The sequence below is a fragment of the Clarias gariepinus genome, chromosome 2, assembly GCF_024256425.1.
Source record: "Clarias gariepinus isolate MV-2021 ecotype Netherlands chromosome 2, CGAR_prim_01v2, whole genome shotgun sequence".
In the NCBI taxonomy this organism is placed as follows: Eukaryota; Metazoa; Chordata; class Actinopteri; order Siluriformes; family Clariidae; genus Clarias; species Clarias gariepinus.
The window spans coordinates 8,340,001-8,361,227 of record NC_071101.1 but is presented as its reverse complement, the minus strand read 5'-3'; the positions used below and the strand labels follow the sequence as shown (position 1 = coordinate 8,361,227).

General features: G+C 41.1%; 1 protein-coding gene across 3 annotated transcripts in view; it reads left to right on the top strand.

The window, feature by feature from the left end:
* trappc9 (trafficking protein particle complex subunit 9) overlaps positions 1-21,227 on the top strand; it is a 215,968-nt gene that overhangs the window by 107,028 nt on the left and 87,713 nt on the right. For all 3 annotated transcript variants that reach the window (XM_053481018.1, XM_053481001.1, XM_053481010.1), the window contains 2 exons: positions 1,043-1,195; positions 11,897-12,015. In XM_053481018.1, coding sequence (XP_053336993.1) covers positions 1,043-1,195; positions 11,897-12,015 — 272 coding nt within the window. The remainder of the gene's footprint in view (positions 1-1,042; positions 1,196-11,896; positions 12,016-21,227) is intronic.

Sequence of the window (21,227 nt, the reverse complement as noted above, 5' to 3'; positions counted from 1 at the left end):
AGTCAGTCTCAGTGAAGGAGATGTGGGGCCTGTGTATCAGTGGTCACTCTAAAGGAGGCGTGGCCTGTGTATCAATGGTCACTCTAAAGGAGGCGTGGCCTATGAATCAGTGGTCACTCTAAAGGAGGCGTGGCCTATGTATCAATGGTCACTCTAAAGGAGGCGTGGCCTATGTATCAGTCAGTCTCAGTGAAGGAGATGTGGGGCCTGTGTATCAGTGGTCACTCTAAAGGAGGCGTGGCCTATGTATCAATGGTCACTCTAAAGGAGGCGTGGCCTATGTATCAGTCAGTCTCAGTGAAGGAGATGTGGGGCCTGTGTATCAGTGGTCACTCTAAAGGAGGCGTGGCCTGTGTATCAATGGTCACTCTAAAGGAGGTGTGGCCTATGAATCAGTGGTCACTCTAAAGGAGGCGTGGCCTATGTATCAATGGTCACTCTAAAGGAGGCGTGGCCTATGTATCAGTCAGTCTCAGTGAAGGAGATGTGGGGCCTGTGTATCAGTGGTCACTCTAAAGGAGGCGTGGCCTATGTATCAATGGTCACTCTAAAGGAGGCGTGGCCCGTGTATCAATGGTCACTCTAAAGGAGGCGTGGCCCGTGTATCAGTCCGTCACTCTAAAGGAGGCGTGGCCTATGTATCAGGAAAGAAGACACACTTCTGTGACCACAATTTGTTGTTCTGAATTAGGGTGTAATTTAGGGTGTGACACAGAACCTAACGTAACTGACATCATTTATTAAAAACAATGCCATAAAAGATAAGTTTTAAATCTTTGAAGTACCTTGAACAGATAAAACGAGCTGCTTTCACAGAGCCATCATGACTGACTTTGCATCAGGAGTGTGAACGGCTACTCACAAGTCTCCTTGTGATTCATTCAGATCTGACGGCTGTTCACTTTCTTCTTTTTTCTCCCCTTTCATCTGAAACTGTCAAAATATTTGCATGTGCAGTTTTAGTGGAATCATGTTTCATTCTCAATGCGGTCTCCTTTCTCTCTCTCTCTCTCTCTCTCTCTCTCTCTCTCTCTCTCTGTAGAGAAGTTGTTTGGGGAGTTTGTGAGCTGGGACATGGAGGACGCTCTGTCTCGTCTCCCTCTGAAGACGGGCCAGGCTCTCACCGTCACTGTTAACATCCGAGCCAGGCTGGATTTCTCCGGTCAGGAGAACCTGCTCCAGGACCTCAACGATGGTCAGTATGCTTAGAAACATACATGCAAACACACACACACACATGCCAGAAAACAATCTAGATTCAGGCATACAATCAGAAAGCTAAACACTCACAGAAAATAAGACACTTGTCTAGAGCACTCTAAATCCACTCAGCTGGGCCCACAGTTTAAAAGCTAGGAGTACAGGAACATGATCCAGACCTGGACACGTATCTGTTGAACTCTAGAAGCATTCTTATAGCACAGTCTAGACCTCCAATCCTGAAACAACCCACACATCCTAAACAAAAACATTTAAAGAGACACTCATCTAGAGCACTCTACGAACACGTAGAAGTCTTAACACGATCTAGATTCCAGGTACACAGTCCAGAAAGTCATATCACGCACAACCAGTCAGAAAGTCAAACACATGCTCTAAAATACCCCACCTAGACCACCATTTAAATCTTAGGCCCAGAAATGATCCATGCAATCTAGAAAACAAGGTCCATCTTCTAGGAGCTAGAAACTAAATCTAGAAGCATTTATTTAGAGCACTTTTCTAAAAACTAAAACGAATCTGAAGAATCTTCCACTCTAAAGGAGGCACAATCCATCTTCCTGGATGCTGGAGAAACCATCCCAGATGCCCTCTTCTAACCCAGTTTAATGGCTGGAGTCTAGAGCATCCAAACACACAAGTACTACTAGAGTAATCTGGAAACAATCTAGGACAAACAGTCTTAAAATTGGATTCTCATTGTAGAGTAAGGTACACTCTTATCCAGGTAGGGTCTCTGGGGCTGCAGGCTTTTATTCCATCCAAACACGGGCCACACCAGGTTTCACATCAAATAATTACGGCTAACTACGTCCGTCACATCTAACTGTCTAATGCGCCTTTAATTTAGCTGTAACAAAAGCTAGACCGTGCTGGAACCTTAGGCTCAGAGCAATGCGAAGCACCTAAAATAAACTCTCTTAACAGGACAAACTACTGCCGTGGACAAACGTTTTTCAAATATCAATTTTTACAAAGTGTCAAAGGCTTTTATTGACAAATACATCAAGTTTATGCAAACAGTCAATATTTGCAGTGTTTTTCAAGACCTCTGCAATTTGCACTGGCCTGCTGTCAATCAGCTTCTGGGCCACATCCTCACCATTTTTGCATAATCAATGCTTGGAGTTTGTGAGAATTTGTGGGTTTTTGTTTGTCCACCCACCTCTTAAGGAATGACCACAAGTTCTTAATGGGATTAAGGTCTGGGGAGTTTTCTGGCCATGGACCTAAAATTCCGATGTTGTGTTCCCCCAGCCACTTAGTTATCACTTTTGTCTTATGGTTCTCAAGGTGCTCCATCATGCTGGAAAAGGCATTGTCCATCACCAAAGTGTTCTTGCATGGTCAGAAGAAGTTGTTCTTGGAGGATGTTTTTGTTCCATTCTTTATTCATCTTCTTGGGTAAAATTGTGAGTAAGCCACACATGGATGGTCTCAGGATGCTTTACTGTTAGCATGACACAGGATTGATTTTAGCGCAAGGGTAGAACTGGAACTCTAAAGAGGTTCCTAAGAGTGGGACTGCTAATTTTGAGTGGTTGGCACTGTGACCTCGCACCTCCAGGGCCGAGAATTTAATTCATGTGTGTGAAGGTTGCATGTTCTACCTGCTTCTTGGTTGGTTTCTTCCGGGTTCTCAGCCTCATGCTTCCCGCAACCCTGTACAGGATAACTATAACGCTATAAAGAATGAGTGAGAGAGAAACATGGTTTCAGTACTTTATTTCAACAATCGAAATGTCCCCCTATGACCCGTGCAGGGTTTAATGGATAAAGTTGAGAGCACAGCAGGACGGTGTGACTTTTTTCTCCTTCCTCAACTGATCCTTTTCCTGTATGCTAGAAATAGCTTCGGCCCCGATGATATCATTCCTTAACAGGCTAATAAACTCAATGCCCTCGACGGCAGCAGACGTCATAGAGACTGCGGCTGAATAACTCGGTGATCTGTATTTCTCTCAGACCTTCGGCTTTTGTACATCGGCTGTGTCTCATCACACTCTAACGGGAGGCTCGGCCCATGCATTATGCATGGTGTAAGTTATGCAGTTTGGTTACTTGGATTATCTTATTTACTTCTGCAGTGTGGAAGTGCACTTATGAGCCACACAGGGCATGTTAAGGCTAAAAAAAGCAGCTGTCTGTTTTGGAGAGCGCTGTCTCCGGGGTTTAAAGCTGATTAGTGATTAGCGCAGAATCACAAAGTCTAGTCAGGGTAGAAAGATCAAACTCGGCATCAGACTTCTGGGTATTCTTTACTTGTTGCCCCTGGATAACGCTTTGATCTCTCATTAAACACTGTTCGAGCATAAAACTTATGTTATGCTAGTATGATGTGAGCAAAGATTAAAAATATATAGAGAGAGCAAACCTCAGACCTTATGGATGACTTACAACACAGGGATGACTCAGGATGAGACTCACACTTTTATTTTTTTATTTTATAAATAATTTCCGAGTACACTTTGGGGCGGTGGTGGCTCAGTTTGTTAAGGCTCGGAGTTAGTGATCAGAAGGTCGGCGGTTTGAGCCCCAGCTCCACCCTTGAGCAAGGCCCTTAACCCTGTCTGCTCCATGGCTGACTCTGTGCTCTGATCCCAGTCTACTAACAAAAAGGTGGGATATATGCGAAGAATAAAGAGTTTCACTTCACGTCTTCATCATAAGTGAATCTTCATCCACTGCTGATGGTTTTTTGAACTTTTGAACTTTTTCTCAGTCGGTGATTGAGGATGTTTCCGCTCCATACTTATGATTCTCTTTAAGAAACTTTCACTTTCATTAGAGTATTGCTCCACATTCTGCTCTTCTGTGAATTGTTTCGGCACCAGGTGCACCCTCGGAGCACTGAAAAATAAAGAGGAGCCTCGAACGGAAAATGCTGATAAGACCAGTGATCACTAGTTATATCTTTTTATCATTTTATTTAGCAGATGAATGCCGGAGTGCTCCACTGGCCCACATTTTTCGAGAGGAAACTCGAATTTCTGTTCTGATGCAAACGAGTAAATAAAAGAATGAACGAATGAATAAAATGACGGCAGGTCGAAGAACCGGATGAATAAAAACCTCTTCAATAGCGGCGTTGTCCTTGAGCCGCATCGTCCTTGCTTTAGGGTTTTTTTTATTTTTTTTTATGCTGGTGTTTGTAGCGGCTCGCGCCGGCGACACCCAAACAAACGGTAATAAGCAGCGTAGCTCGGGTGATTGCTAATGACTAATGACAGAGTGGATGACGCACTGTCTACTCGCAGAATCACTTTGTTTGTTATAAAAGATAACCAGAGCGATGACAGCAGCCCCTTTAGCTCAGATAGAGTACTTACACTGTGAGTGTGTGAGAGGTGTGTATAAAAAGAAGAGAAGTGTGTGAGAGGGAGAGAGAGAGATCATGCTATAAAGGCTTGTGGCTTCTGTTTGCGTGTGTGTGTGTAGCAGTGAATCATCCAGGGAGAGAGCGATCAGGGCAATGCTGAGAGCTGCACTCAAGGGAACACAGTGATGGAACCTGCGTGAACAGAGCAAATAAAAGCTTCATTTGACTGTGATTTTAGGATCTCACACACACACCCCGTCTCGCACACACTCACCACATTCTTCTCCTGACTTTCCCTGAAAGTATGTTTTCCAGTTCTACTGACAGATTTTCTTTTTTTGTTGTTGTTGTTGTTGAATCTCACTGTGATTGAAGGAGCTTGTGCACCTCAGGATGTAAGAAGTAGAAGCTTATTGACTTTAGAATGTGAGGAGTATGAGTTTAGTATGAAAAGGAGAGCTTGTAGGACTCAGGCTTTAAGGAGACATCAGGATCATAAAAGTAGAAGCTTGTAGACATCAACATTGTAAGAAGAAGAACAAGAGGGCGGTGAAAGTAGGAGCTTGTAGGGATCAGACTGATGAGGGAAGAAGCTTGTAGATCCTAATATGGTGAGATTATTAGCTTGTAGATCTCAGGATGTGAGGAGTAGGAGTGTGTAGAAGCTTGTAGACATTAGAATAGTGATAGAAGGAGCGTTTATACATCAAATTGATGAATAAAAGTGCTTGTAGCTGTCAGAATGATGGTAGTATGAGCCTGTAGACATTAGGATGACAAGAGGAAGGGCTTTTAGTCATCATGGTGATGCGAGTAGGAGTTTGTAGACTCAAGGATGGTGAAAGTGGGGGCTTGTGGGCCTCAGACTGATGTGGGAGAAGGTTGTAGATCCCAGATGGTGAAAATGGGTGAAGAACTTGTAGATTAGAGAATGGTGAGAGTAGGAGCTTGTACAGGCTGATGGGGGTAGGAGCTTGTAGACATCAACGTGATGAGTAGAAGATCTTGTAAATGTAGATGTCTTCTAGATCTTGTAGACCATAGGATGGTAAAATTAGGACCTTGCAGGCCTCAGACTGATAAAAGAAGAAGGTTGTTGAATCCAGAATGATGAGAGTAGGAGCTTATAGACGACAGGATGATGGGAGTGGGAGCTTGTAGTAATTGGGAAAACCTTGTAGCTCTTAGAATAATGGGAGGAGGAGCTGGCACAACTTTCAGTATGGTGAGAAGAAAAGCTTATATACTTCAGAATGATGGTAGTAAGGAGCTTGTAGCCATCTGGCTGATGGGAATAGTAGTCTGTACCCCTCGGGGGTAATGGTAGTAGGGGCTTGTAGACATTAACCTGATGATTAGAATGGCTTGTGGTCTTCAGAATGATGGAAGTAGGAGCTTGTAGACCTTAGGATGGTGAACGTAGGACCTTGTGAGCCCCATATTGATGGGATAAGAAGTTTGCAGATTCCAGAATGGTGAGAGTAGGAGCTTGTAGACCCCAGGATGATGAGATGAAAGCTTGTGCACCCTCAGTATGGTGAGGGCAAAATAAATTGTAAACATCAGAGTAATGGTAGTAGGAGATTGTAGACATCAATATGATAAATGGAAGATCTTGTAGCCCTCAGAATGATGTGAGTAGGAGCTTGTAGGCCTTAGAATAATGGGCCTTATGGGCCTCAGATTGATCAAAGAAGCAGCTTGTAGATCCCAGAATGGTGAGAGTAGGAGCTTGTAGACCCCAGGTTGATACTAAGGACCTCGTGTACTTGATACTTGAAGACCTCATTATGTAAGTAGGAATTTGTAGACCTTTGGATAATTAAAGTGAGAGCTTGTGGGCTACAGACTGACAGGAGAAAAAGCTTGTAGATCCCGGGATGATGGGAGTAGGAGTTTTTTAGACACCAGGATGATGGGAACAGGAATTGTAGACATCAGAATGATGTAAGTAGGAGTATATAGACATGAGAATTATGGTAGCAGGAGCTTGTAGATATCAGGATGATGGGAGTAGGAGTTTGTAGACTTTAGGAAGTTGTGTGTCTCCGGTTGATGGAATAAGCTTGTATGATGTGGCTTGTAGATACCAGAATATGGAAAGTAGGAGCTTGTAGACATCAGGCTGATAAGAAGAAGAGCTTGTAGACATCAGGCTGATAAGAAGAAGAGCTTGTAGACCCTCAGTATGGTGAGTAGAAAATCTTGTAGACATTAGAATGATGGTAGGAAGACGGGATGATGGGAGCTTGTTTACTTCAGTGTGATGAGTAGAAGAGCTTGTGATTCTCAGAATGATGTAAAAAGAAGCTTGTAGATCCCAGGATGATACAAGTAGGAGTTTGTAGATGTGAGAATGAAGGAAGTAAGAGCTTGTAGACATCAAGGTGGACGGTGGGAAGGAACTTGTAGACATCAGAATGATGGTAGTAGAAGCTTGTAGATATCAGATATCAGTAGATATCAGGATAATGGGAGTAGGTTTGTAGACCTTAGGAGCTTGTGGGTCTTCGATTGATGGGACAATAAGCTTGTAGATTCCAAAATGGTGAAAGTAGGAGCTTGTAGACATCAGGATGATGAGAAGAGCTTGAAGACCTTCAGTATGGTGAGAAGAAAATCTTGTAGAAATCAGAATGATGGTAGGAAGAGCAAAAGTCGGTAAACAACAAGATTGTGAGAGAAAAAACTTGTACACTTTATTGTGATGAGTAGAAGAGCTTGTGGGCCTTAGAATAATGGTAGAAAGCTTATAGACATAGGGATTTTGGGAGAAGGACCTCGAAAACATTAAACAGCATCCCGATGTCTAGAAGCTTCTACTCCTCAAGACATCAGAACGATGCGAAGAAAAGCATGTGAACCATCAGTATGGTGAGAAGATGAGCTTGAAGACATCAGGATAATGTGAGCAGGAGTGTGTAGACCTCAAAATGATGAGTGCACCTTTCATCTGTCCCAAACAAGATCAAAACCTCTTCACATGTCCATGAAGAAAGCCACACTTTAGGCTTTCTGGTCATTACACCTTAACGGCTCTCTCTAACAGCGTTCTCCCCTCTACTCTCTAACCACCCTCTCTCCTATTCTTACCTTCTCCATTGTTCATGTAACACGCCGTTTCAGATAGGGGAGGAACATTTGACCTTGGAGAACTTGAATACGAGGAACTTTCCAACCATAGCTTGGACTGAAGGAGCTTCTTGGATGGGTAGTGAAACATTTTCACTAATCTAAGAAGTCGTCCAGTTGACATGACTCAACTGCAACTTCCAGATAACCTCACCTGGATGATCACAGACGTACATTATGTAAACATTTCAGTTTGTGAAGCGTGCGAGGTTTGTGTACTTACAGTACGCGTGTGTGTCGACACCTGTGCATGGGGACTATACGGTTTTGTGTCACCGTTTGCTTTTGCTTTTGCGTTTGTGCAGCTGCCCTGGATTTTGCAGCCTCCAATTTGGAGTTTGCTGAGGTCACCTATAGCACCATGTGTGTGTGTGTGTAGTCTGTTGTGTTGTATACGATCAGGCCACACACTGTAATGACACTACCGGACGCTGTGTGTGTGTGTGTTATTTAGTGTTCGCTTTACGATGAGATCCACTCGGCTCTTTATGGATGTTTCTGTTTCAGACGCTGATGGACAGATAGCGAGAGACAGACAGAGAGATTTAATAGCTCGGGCAATACTGTAAAGAAAGACAAGTCACGGCAATAAAGCAAACAGCGGAGCGGATTTGAGCGAGAGAGAGAGGGATGGAAGGAGACGGGAGGAGTAATGGTGTAACGAATGAGCTCGTCTGTTCTGCCTCCGTCGGAGAGTTATGTGTGTTTTTATAACGCACTGTTCCCTCTACTCACTTCTCATCATTCTGATCTCATCTCTCTCTCTCTCTCTCTCTCTCTCTCTCTTTATACGTTTGCCGTTTCTACCTACTTTCTTTAGTCTGCCTCCCCCCCTCCCCCGTGGTCCCCTTCTCAGTTTTTGTCTCTCTCTTTGTGTTTGTGTGTATGTGTGTGTGTACTTTGTTTTCATCTCCTCCACTTTACCGGTGAAAAGGTCTGATGTTCTTTTTGTCCCGATGTTGTTCAGGGAGAGGAACGAGGCTTGCAGTGGATCTAATATCCTGCAAACCTTCAAACATTTCGTCTTAGTACTGTAGTACGAGTACTGCTCAAAAAATACATCAAAAGAGCTTTTCTTAAACAAACAAACAAACAAAAATTTTACTTGTTAATTTAAATACTAAAGTTAAATCCTGAGCATAAAAAAATAGAGGAAAAGAACAACATAGGAAAGTATTTTAAAGATGTCAGGAATAATTGCTTATTTGATACGATAGGGCGTTCGAGTCAAAGCGGGATTTTTGAATTTTGGTGCAGAATAACAAAACACAGATATGAGAGTAAAACCGACCTTAATTTCTCTATAAAATCTCCTGCTTTACATTACTGCACTTATCCTAGTGTTTCACTAGTGCTTGTCACCATCACGGTAAAAAAAAACATTTTTCAGTCCGCTGGAGTAATGCATTGTGTCTAAAACGCTGGCCTCCCAGGAATTCCGTTACTGTTTTAAATGTGTAATATTCACAAATTCAATACTCCAGCCTGTTCTCAATGCACTTTGTAGAGGGACACATCACATTCGTTACGTCTGTTTATTTTAAATCACTTTTGATGTTCATTTAGGTCTCTTAAGTCTAACGTATAAAGTCTAACGTTTTCTGCATTTGTCTTTAAAATTCAAAGAGTTTGTAGAAAAGCCGTACTCACTTATAAAAGTTTCTCTGTTTGATGTCGCATCCATGACACTAATAAAATGCAGCATCTTTTGATGATGTAAATATTTTGGTTGTTTTTCCAGCTAAAGACATCACCTTAAAAGTTATGCAGATTAATTCATCGATTCATTGACTGAACTTGAGTCCAGCATGACTTAAAATGTCACATGCATATATTGCTGGACCCGCCCAGGATGTTGTGAAATGCCATCACGTGAATATAAATGAAAAATAATGTCACTGTATGTTTAACTAAGCCAACGTTATGAAAGTATGCAATTCATGAGTTAACATCAGCAATGCATGGGCACACAGAGAGAGAGAGAGAGAGAGATACTGAATATTATAACTAGGAAAAAAATCATTAAATCAATCTGGGCCTTACATCACGTTTCAAATATGACAATTTGCATATAATGTTTTGTATGATGATGCTAATTGGAAGGTGATTAAAAACTCTGTCTGTTTTTGCTCTCCTGCTCGTGTCAGCACTCAGACGCTGTCGTACTGTTTGAGCAGCGAAACACGTCGAAGTTGAAATTCTGTTGAGTTACGTTTTATATGCATGTTACCGTACAAAATTCTTCACCCCCACGTATTTGTTTATTTAGAGCAAGACTTTCTTGTTTGTTTGTTTGTTTTGTAATGTAGTTTTGAAGGATAGTTCTCCAGGATTCCTTAAGGACCTTTCAATGAACTCTCATTTTCAGTCCAGTCCCTGTACACACACACACACACACACACACACACACGTATATATATATACAACATAAAAAAACAGCAAGGGGCAAATACTTTTTCACAGCACTGTATATTGTATCTTTATTCTCTTTGCAGCCTGTTACAGTAAAATATTTGTTAAATGTCTGAAATAGACTTTACATCATTTAACTTAATATAAAGAAACAAGGGGGGAGTCAAGACTTTAATACAGTAGTGTATAGCACAGAACAATGCAATTTTTCATGAGCAAGCTGGAAGCTGGAGGTGACGGTGGCAAGGAAGGACTTCCTGAGAGGACATGGGGAAAGGGAACATGTCGTATCAAGTGGGGGTTCAAGACTTTTGCACAGTACTGTTTTTACCAATGGACGCCGTCACAAAACAGCTTTCCACGTGGCAAGGAAAAACCTCATGAGAAGTCATGAGGAAGAAACTTTGATGGGAACCAGACTCAAAAGGTAACCCATCCTCTTCTGAGTGATACTAGAAGTGCAATCATGAATAACCTCCTTCTGTAGATGTGCTCTTTAAAGTTGAAAGTGAACAGTGTTAGTTAACATGAAGTCCATGTTGGTGAGTTTATCGAATGAGAGTTGGGTATAAACCTGTTTGGGGCAATCTCAGACTTTGAAGACCAGTGGTTCTCAACTCTGTTAGCTGGAAGCTTAGAAATCACTAAAATGTCCTTGGCAGGTGGTCCTCCAGGACCGGAGCTGAGAACCAACAGCATAAACCATAATTGTATCAAACACAGTCCAAGACCATCTTTATGGTTTCTAGATGTAACAGTCTTCAGTTGTATCTATAAGTGTGCAAGAATGCATGAGATGAGTGAGTGATCTTCATGTTATGGGGACTCCAAGCAGAAGCGGCACATCAATATGGACCAGAGAGCAGAAGGCGCCAGGATCACTGGTATCTCAGGAGAACCCTCTTATTCTTCTTCAGGGTTTATCGCCAATGCAGCATGTGACGGGGTTTTAGGCCCTCGGTGTAGTGCAGATAGGGATTTACAACCAGGACATTGTTAAACTAACAAGCACAAAAATTTCACATGTGCAGTTGTTGGGGAAAAGAAACCTTAAAGGACAAAAGAACAAGACAGATCCTATAGTCTGTATAACAGGGTTATTTTAAGCCCCAATGCCATCCTATAGAAAGTGAGTCAACATGACCGGATATTTACAGACCTGGCAACCCCGGTGTACCAGAATCCCGTAATGAAAAAAGACTCTTAACTTCATGGAAATGTTTTTTTTTTATTTATTTATCAGTCTCAATAATAAAGGAGATCTTTCTTTTGCATCGTCACCGTCTAAACCAGCTCGTTTCTGTAGGTTCTGTGATCCCTGAGCTTTCAGTCCGAGAAATAGAAAAATGGGCTGAAATTGTGTTCACTCGGTTCTGAGGGTTCACCGACTGTGTGTGTGTGTGTGTGTGTGTGTGGTGTGGCATTGCATACAGCTGCTTATTTCCTCTCAGCACTGCATGACGTGTGTTTCTGCAGACCTTCAGCCCACTAACGTCAGTGCCCCCTGCGTCATTTCACCGTGTATGTGTGTCTGTGTGTGTGTCTGTGTGTGTGTGTGTCTGTGTGTGTGTGTGTGTGTCTATGTGTGTTAGTGTGGTATGGTGTGTATGCAAATTGCACTAGTCAACAGTAGACATCTCAGGAATTTGAATGAAGAGTGTGTTTAAAGTAAAAAAAAAGAAAACCACAACCCTCTGATCTTTTTTGGTCCCCTATATTCAGTGTTTATTTCTTGGTGTGAGTTACAGATGTGCATGTGTGCCCCTACATACAGCCTTGATACATGTTTGCAAGTGTGTGTGTGTGTTTTAGATGGTATCAGTGTGACCGGCCTGCCCATCTCCAGCCCTCTGAGACAGGTCCTGAAGCCCCGCCCAGAAAACAAGCAAGTCAATTCCGACGCCAACAAGAGCGAATACAACAATGTGAAGGTAGGACATTTCTCCACTGCACTACACAACACTGTGCTACACTACGCTACACTACACTACACTACGCTATAGTACAATACCCTAAACTACACAGCACTCTATGACACTACACTACACTACATGACATGACACTATGCTACAATACAGAACTACATGACACCACAGTACACTACACTACACTATGCTACACTAAACTACATCACCACACTACACTACACTACTACACTACACTAAACTACATCACTACACTACACTATGCTACACTAAACTACATCACTACACTACACTATGCTACACTAAACTACATCACCACACTACACTACACCACTACACTACACTACTACACTACACTACACTACACTACACTACAACACTACACTACACTACACTACACTACACTACACTACACTACTACACTACACTACACTACACTACTACACTACACTACATCACTACACTACACTACACTAAACTACATCACTACACTACACTGTGCTACACTAAACTACATCACTACACTACACTACACTACATCACTACACTACACTACACTACATCACCAGACTACACTACACTACATCACTACACTACACTGCACTATACTAAACTACACTATGCTACACTAAACTACATCACCACACTACACTACACTACATCACTACACTACATCACTACACTACACTAAACTACACTACACTAGACTACACTACACTACACTACACTACACTATGCTACACTAAACTACATCACCACACTACACTACACTACATCACTACACTACACTATGCTACGCTACACTATGCTACGCTACACTACACTACATCACCACACTACACTACATCACTACACTACACTACACTACACTACACTACACTATGCTACACTACACTACACTACATTATGCTACACTATGCTACACTAAACTACATAACACTACACTACACTACACTACACTACATCACTACACTAAACTACACTACACTACGCTACGCTACACTAAACTACACTACACTACATCACTACACTAAACTACACTACACTACACTACACTAAACTACACTATGCTACACTAAACTACATCACCACACTACACTACACTATGCTACACTACACTACGCTACACTACACTATGCTACACTAAACTACATCACTACATTATGCTACACTACACAAAATTACATGTCACAACACTAAACTACACTATGCTACACTACACTACATCACCACACTACACTAAACTACATAACACTACACTACACTACACTACACTACATCACCACACTACACTACACTACATCACTACACTAAACTACACTACATCACTACACTAAACTACACTACACTACACTAAACTACACTATGCTACACTAAACTACATCACCACACTACACTACACTACACTACACTACGCTACACTACACTATGCTACACTAAACTACATCACTACATTATGCTACACTACACAAAACTACATGTCACAACACTAAACTACACTATGCTACACTACACTACATCACCACACTACACTAAACTACATAACACTACACTACACTACACTACATCACCACACTACACTACACTACATCACTACACTAAACTACACTACATCACTACACTAAACTACACTACACTACACTACACTAAACTACATCACTACACTACACTATGCTACACTAAACTACATCACTACACTACACTATGCTACACTAAACTACATCACCACACTACACTACACCACTACACTACACTACTACACTACACTACACTACACTACACTACACTACTACATTACACTACACTACACTACACTACACTACACTACTACACTACACTACACTACACTACTACACTACACTACATCACTACACTACACTACACTAAACTACATCACTACACTACACTGTGCTACACTAAACTACATCACTACACTACACTACACTACATCACTACACTACACTACACTACATCACCAGACTACACTACACTACATCACTACACTACACTGCACTACACTAAACTACACTATGCTACACTAAACTACATCACCACACTACACTACACTACATCACTACACTACATCACTACACTACACTAAACTACACTACACTAGACTACACTACACTACACTACACTATGCTACACTAAACTACATCACCACACTACACTACACTACATCACTACACTACACTATGCTACGCTACACTATGCTACGCTACACTACATTACATCACCACACTACACTACATCACTACACTACACTACATTATGCTACACTATGCTACACTAAACTACATAACACTACACTACACTACACTACATCACTACACTAAACTACACTACACTACGCTACGCTACACTAAACTACACTACACTACATCACTACACTAAACTACACTACACTACACTACACTAAACTACACTATGCTACACTAAACTACATCACCACACCACACTACACTACACTACACTACACTACGCTACACTACACTATGCTACACTAAACTACATCACTACGTTATGCTACACTACACAAAACTACATGTCACAACACTAAACTACACTATGCTACACTACACTACATCACCACACTACACTAAACTACATAACACTACACTACACTACACTACACTACATCACCACACTACACTACACTACATCACTACACTAAACTACACTACATCACTACACTAAACTACACTACACTACACTACACTAAACTACACTATGCTACACTAAACTACATCACCACACTACACTACACTACACTACACTACACTACACTACACTATGCTACACTAAACTACATCACTACATTATGCTACACTACACAAAACTACATGTCACAACACTAAACTACACTATGCTACACTACACTACATCACCACACTACACTAAACTACATAACACTACACTACACTACACTACATCACCACACTACACTACACTACATCACTACACTAAACTACACTACATCACTACACTAAACTACACTACACTACACTAAACTACACTATGCTACACTAAACTACATCACCACACTACACTACACTACACTACGCTACACTACACTACACTACGCTACACTAAACTACATCACTACATTATGCTACACTACACAAAACTACATGTCACAACACTAAACTACACTATGCTACACTACACTACATCACCACACTACACTAAACTACATAACACTACACTACACTACACTACACTACATCACCACACTACACTACACTACATCACTACACTAAACTACACTACATCACTACACTAAACTACACTACACTACACTACACTAAACTACACTATGCTACACTAAACTACATCACCACACTACACTACACTACACTACACTACACTACGCTACACTACACTATGCTACACTAAACTACATCACTACATTATGCTACACTACACAAAACTACATGTCACAACACTAAACTACACTATGCTACACTACACTACGCCACGCCACACCAACCTACGTTACACTACACTACACTCAACTACATGTCACAACACTAAACTACACTATGCTACACTACATCATGCTACAAATGGTACAAAACGCGGCAGCTCGTGCTCTTACATTTAACAAAAAATCTGCACGTACTGTACCACTCCCATCCTCCACCAACTTCACTGGCTTCCTGTATCCAAACGTATCCAGTTCAAACTCTTAATCTTAGTTTATAAGGCCTATCATAAACTTGCACCTCAATATCTTGCAGAGTTAGTGCAACCATACACTCCGGTACGGACTCTTAGATCTAGCAGCGAAATTTTGCTTGTTGTGCCCAAGTATACGCTCTCTACAGTGGGTGGTAGTTCCTTTTGTATTATAGGCCCCAAGCCGTGGAATAAACTGCCCCATAATATTTGGGCTGCCTCCTCTTTTCAGATCTTTAAATCTCAACTTAAAACTCATCTATTCACTACATCTTAATAACTTTTTCTCCTCTCTTCCTCTTCTCTCACAAAGTTGCTAGACCTTCTGATGGTATTATCAATGGTTCCTTGTTGTCAACACTTGCTTGTCTAAATGTCCGCTTTGTTTTTTTGTTTTTTCTCTGATGTATCTTGTTTGTCAATTGTCATTGCTTGTATTCTTTTGTAAAAGTGACCTTGGGTTCTTGAAAGGCGCTATAAAAATTAAACATATTATTATTATTATCATTACACTCAACTCCACTATGCTACACTACTCTACACTAAACTACACCACACTACGTTGCTTTATTCCCGAGGAAGTGTCTTTGTTTTGTACATTACACAGTAGTTACGGGTCATTTCTTCTCCATCTTTCTAAATACAATGTGGACTTTTTTTAAACTTTCTTTTTTAGACAGCATTTAAACTCTAATACTTGTCCAAGAGACACGTTTGAAGTTTTTAAAAGTTATGGGTTGCTTCATACGTACAACACACTCCTTTCTCTTTTTCTTCTGAATCGGTAAGCTTGAAAAAACCGTTATGCGTTAATTCACGTCAGAGCATCAACACTCCATCGAAATGTCGAACTCCGCTTTCCTCTCACAATATTATAATCATCTCTCACTCAACCTTCAGTGGGTGGGATCTAGGATTATTGTCGGATCATGAAAGAAAATTCCATCATGGATCACCTTAAAAATCCAACCGTCCGAACAATCCTGAGACCCCAATGTTGTTTATGCGTATTGTTCGAAAGAGAGGAAGAGAAGACTAATGGAGGGAGAAAGAAAGAAAATGGTCCAAGAGATCAGAGAGAAGGTGGGGAGTAAGGAAGAAAAAGGATGACAGATACAAAAGAAAATAACGGTTGAGGTAGATAGAAAGAGAAGAAGAGTGATGAAGAGAGCAAAACAGATGAATGGATGGACAGGTGAAGGAGGTAGGGTATGAGAGTGATGGACGAACAGAAGTATAAGGGCAATAAAGAAGAAGAGGGGAGGGTTTTTAGTCAGATGGACGAAATAAAGTGGGCGAGTAAGAGAGTAAGAGTGGAATGGAAGAGATGGATGGGAGAGAGAGAGAGAGAGAGAGAGAGTTTAAAAGAGAACGAAAGAGAGAGAGATGAATGAATAAGAACAGAAGAAAAGGGAGACAGGGTTGGGGAAGATGAGATCATAGCGAGGGAGAAAAAAAAAAGAATGAGACATTACCAGATGAGACGACTGAGGAAAACAGAGAGATGGACAGATGAGATAAGAGAGATGAAGAGAGATGAAAGGAGGGCCGGAGGTGAGAGAGGGAGAAAGGGTTAGGTCATTCTAAATCTGCATGATACTATCAGTGTGAGAGTGTGTGTGTGGTTGAAGAAGGAGGGGGGGGTGAGTTGGCATGTAATGGACAACAGGACGTCCTGTCACACACACACACACACACTGACTCAGACTGTCTCAGTCAGCAGGGCTGTACTTGTCCTTGCTGCCCTCATCTCTTTTCCTCCTCTGTCTGATCGGTCAGACGTGGACGTTTCCCTCCATCAGCAAGTCTTCGTCCTCAGTCTGACCTGTGCTCGCTTTTCAGAATGTCCCGGACAATCATGAGCGTTTCTGAGAAATGACACGTAACATCGGGCCAGCACCATTCTCTTAAATCTCTCTTCAATTTTTTTTTTGTCTTTTAAAAAAAAAAAAAAAAAAAAAAAACACTAGATGCACTAAACATTTTTAACCATCTGAGTCTGCTCTTACCCAGCTGAGCTGAATGATCAATCTCTCTTGATCTTACATATAAGGGCAGGTGCATGTTGTGCAAATTGAGGGAAATAAATAAATAAAAAAATTCCACCAAAGAAAGGTAGTAGAAAGAAAGTGAATTATAAGTACTTTGGAATCAACTTAAATTTTTTTTTTTTTTTTTAGTATTTATAGTATTATTCTGAATCGACTGACCGATAGTATCTCTAGAGCTCAAGAATTAAATCATGGAATCATATAATGCCTTTATTAACATATAATAATATAAATTTGTTTGTACTGTATGACACATTTTTATGCGTATTAATTTCAAAACTATGTCCGTGGATCAAACAATTTAAAGACTGTAAAAAAATATGAAAGTTTTTGTTCATGTTCAATTTTTTTTTTTTAGAGAGGAGAAAAAAATATTATAACACATTGTTAAATCCAGCAATTCATACATGAATTTATGGCACTAGCAAAATAAGAAACAAGTATGAATACTATCAGAAATAAGAGGAAATTGACATCACTGTGTTATTAGAATGAGACGACCGAGTCGGGATTTGTGGCCCTTGATGCAGAATGTCAAAACCACAAGCATGGACCAGGACTCAAACACTCTCTGTAAAATATTCTAGACCAATTTGATCTGTGGCTGGTACCAAAAGTTGAACCAGAGACAAATATACTGTAAAAAATCTCCTTATATTTACCCATTAATACCTTCCTACCCAGGAGGACATGTCTTCTTTAGGCCATGTGCCTTCTTTATGCTAATCACAAACATTAAAATATATAAGGAATGTTGACATCTATTATGTCCCCAAGGATGCTTAGTGCAGAACCGGGAACCAGGATGAGTTTGACTCAAACTTTCAGAACCTGTGCCAGTTTCCTGCCTTAATTAATTTATTACCTTCACATGGTCTCTTAACATAATCTGACATCACTAGCTTTAACTAAATATTCCACGTCGAAATCTGACTCGGCCATTGCATCATAAGTCAGAACTAATGTATTGTAATGTCACATAACGTACACAGTCTTGTCACATACTCCATCGGAGGAAGCTCTGACTTTTTGCGTTAGAAGTCATCCTGATGTTTAAAGGCGTAAAGTTGGCTTTCTTTTGTTTTATGTAGCCATTACATACACTGATGCAACAGTTCTGACATGAGATGCAATAGATATCCCCATGTCAGATAGCCCCCCCCCCATGAGATGATCTATGGAAGCTGTTGATCTCAGGTTATGTCACAAAACAAACTTCATGCCGGAGCATGCTGCTGATGGGTTCAATAATCTGCTAACTGCTTTTGCTGATCCCTAGGGACTGCGGAGATTTGAAAAATCAGGAAACTTTCAGATTATTGCCCAAGGTTGCCTGGGAGAATTGCTATGCATCATTTATAATTCTTTTTTTTTTTTTTTTCATGGCGATTGGCATTTACATAGATTACTGAAACAAATGTATGCAAGTAGGAAAAAAACAACCCTCTTGAAGTAATAGATGAATGCAGTGCCAGATGCAATTCCTCAGTTATTCCCTTAGGAGATAGGATGTACATGTTCATACAACAACCTCAGTTATAAAGAGCAAGTGAAGGAGATGGAAAAACTGTGGACATATGGATATCCATGCAAAAACAAAAAAATCTCATCATCTTCACTAATTGTTCACATGGTGATCATGTCTGGCCAATGTTCCCTTTACCCAACCATTTGATCATATAAAACAGGAATGTAGCATAATCGCACCCCCTCTGGCAGTGCAGCATCCAACCTGAGAAGTAAAATTAAGGTTTCTACCTCTGCAAATGCATCTGTTCGGGAAGCTAACTCCCAAATAGGAATGTTAGCTTACTTTGAAGTAATTTCAGGCTTTTTACTATGATTTATTTATATTCTATAATATGGTAGCAGCAGCTTGGTGGTTCAAATCGCAGTACCACCAAGCTTGAGCCCTTGACCAAGACTTTCAATGTCAACCCCAACCATGTAGATGTATAATGAGATAAAGGTAAGTTGTTCTGGAGAGGAAATGCCATAAAATCCCATGATTCCTTGGGGAAATAATAGACTTCAAAGTTCCCGATAGTTTGCCATTTGCAATTTTTGGATGGGTGTACCCCCACTGTTAAAGAGCCACGTTTGAAGACGTTTGAGGGTTAAGCTTTTGTATTTGCCAGTGTGCGCCATACTTAATATACTTAATACCTAAATCTGAATTGGTCACTTGCATTCATATGGAACAACCCAACATATATTAAATATTCTCGGATACCTTAAAAAACACCCTGTAGAACACTCTAGACTGGTTTTTGCATACCCTGAGATGTATAATAGAAATATCTGGAATGTCCTAGATCCTAAATGAGCTTGGGCAGCTGCAGATGAACCCACCACAAACCCAGACACAATCTAAAGTGCTCTAGACCCATTTGGACCAGTGATGATCTTGGGAATCATTGGGAGTTTAGGGGCTTAGAATATGTTTAAGTTTGTGCCATAATCACACATATGTTTAAACCAAAGTGAGACCCTTGTTTGAGTTCATATGCAATGAACCATTGATCAGCGACGTTGAAACAGGATGCAGATTCAGGAAACTCGGGCAGACCCTGAAACCCAGGCCCACTTTAGGATATTCCATCTTGTATACCACTGAAACTTTTTAGTTTTTTTCACAGCATGGAAACAAGATAAATACACTGTAAAGTTAAAGAATGTTCTGTAGAACCTGTTCCACCCAAGTACATGAACTTCCTGAAAGCCACCTCCACTCCTCTAAACATTTGCAGAGTCCAGACTCACACACTTGAGCATGCTCGAAGCGTTATACCCGCTCCGGAACATTCTAGATTCCATCTGTAGCACAATTCCTAAGTTGGAAAGTGTATCTGAATGACTTGTGATTACGGGCATTGTGTTGTTGATATTGTAATTATTCTGTTATTGCAGTGTAATGAGTTGTTCGTGTGGAACCGGAGGTTCTGTCAGTTCTGTACTCGCGCTGCCGATACGAGCGTGCTGACGTATCCTGATGTGATTTATTCGAGAGATTGGTTTGTTTACTGTCATTTGGAGCATGTCGAGTAAATTAAAAACAAGCCCGTCGCGTGACGAGCATGAACGAGGCGATGACTGCGGCACAGGCTGGAGTGAAGTGGAGACGTGTGCGTCGTTACAGCGTAGAGACCTGAGGGTGTTCCTGTCACACCGGGGAGGGAGAGAAAGAGAGAGAGAGAGAGAGAGAGAGACTCAACCACTCGGGATTAATCCATTAATATTCATGTTATTGCCGAATCAATTCCTTTTTATCATGTTAATCTGTCTGCACCTGAACTCTTGCCCTCTTACACACACACACACACACACACACACACACACACACACACACACACGTACACCACACACAGTTCCACATATATTGATGGGTCAGCATGCTCCTGAGGCGAACAGCTGGAGCCGCACTGGATCATTTACACAGCAAGGGGAAGATTACGAGAGAGGGCGAGAGAGAGAGAAAGAGAGAGAGAT